This window comes from Perkinsus marinus (genome assembly GCF_000006405.1).
Source record: "Perkinsus marinus ATCC 50983 genomic scaffold scf_1104296936676, whole genome shotgun sequence".
Lineage (NCBI taxonomy): Eukaryota > Perkinsozoa > Perkinsida > Perkinsidae > Perkinsus > Perkinsus marinus.
The window spans coordinates 1-1,014 of NW_003214071.1; the positions used below are offsets into that span (position 1 = coordinate 1).

At 50.7% G+C, this 1,014-nt stretch overlaps 1 protein-coding gene across 1 annotated transcript; it reads right to left on the reverse strand.

Annotated features, from left to right (window-relative positions):
• Positions 1–27: 27 nt before the first annotated feature.
• Pmar_PMAR027282 (hypothetical protein) lies at positions 28–858 on the reverse strand (the record flags this gene model as incomplete). Its single annotated transcript, XM_002783665.1, has 1 exon — positions 28–858. A coding segment is annotated over one exon (831 nt), but the record flags the coding sequence as incomplete, so codon positions are not given.
• Positions 859–1,014: the final 156 nt, after the last annotated feature.

Genomic DNA, 1,014 nt, shown 5'->3' on the forward strand with positions numbered 1-1,014 from the left:
CAGAAGCACATCCTCGAGGTCTCTTACCGTGCGAACCTCTGGTTCATCGCGTTCAAGTTTTCGCCTAATGGCGCCGATAGCGATGAGAAGGTTAGGTAAGGTAGGATACTTCGACCCGCTCAACCAGTCAGTACATAATTTAAATGGCATGAGGGCATCGTACACGGCTTGGAGGACGCGATAATCAGTGTGACTGAGCCGACAGTTCTCGACTACCTTATAGACTGGTGAGTTCGGAGGCAATGTCGATTTCACCGCACGCTGAAACTCTTCGTATTGGAGCTTGTAATCAAGGATCTGCTTGATCATAGCGAAAGTGCTATTCCAGCGGGTGACCGTGTCCCCGCAGTAAGCCGTCCCTCCTTTGCTAGCGGGGGGGAACTTTTCCCTCACATCATTCATGATGTCACGAGCAGTGGTAGATTTTCGCAGCAGTGAGATCAATGTTCGAACACGGTCAACCGAGCGCTTAGCGCTTGCTTGGGTGCGAGTTACCCGCCCAGCAGTCTCGATGCCATCACGGAATGCTTCATCATCTCCTTCAAGCCCCCAATCAGGCTCGTCCTGTTCAATGTCCTCCTCTGCCTCCATCAGAAGCGCATCAGTGTTGACATTAGTGGAATTGTCGCCCTCGGTGGGATCCTTTGCATCCATTTCCTTCAGAACTTCTTCCGCTTGTGCTAGACCGTCCTCTACCGTTTTATGTCCATAGATGCCAGCCTTCTCAGTGCGCCTCGTTTTATATAGGGCCAAACCATTACACACCGTCAAGTGCAAACGGTGTGCAGCACAGGGCAGCCATTGTTTGAGAAGGCACATAGTGCCGGATGCGACCAAATCCGAGAAACATCTGACCATATTGCTACCAGAGTCTGTGCATGCTAATGCGACCTGAACAGCGATACATGTTTAGAGGATGTCTATGACAGGTAGCCTGTCTGAGGAGGTACCTTTTCTTGGAGGCCCATTTTATTGAGAGTGGTTGTTAGAAGACAGCTGATATTGTCAGCCGTG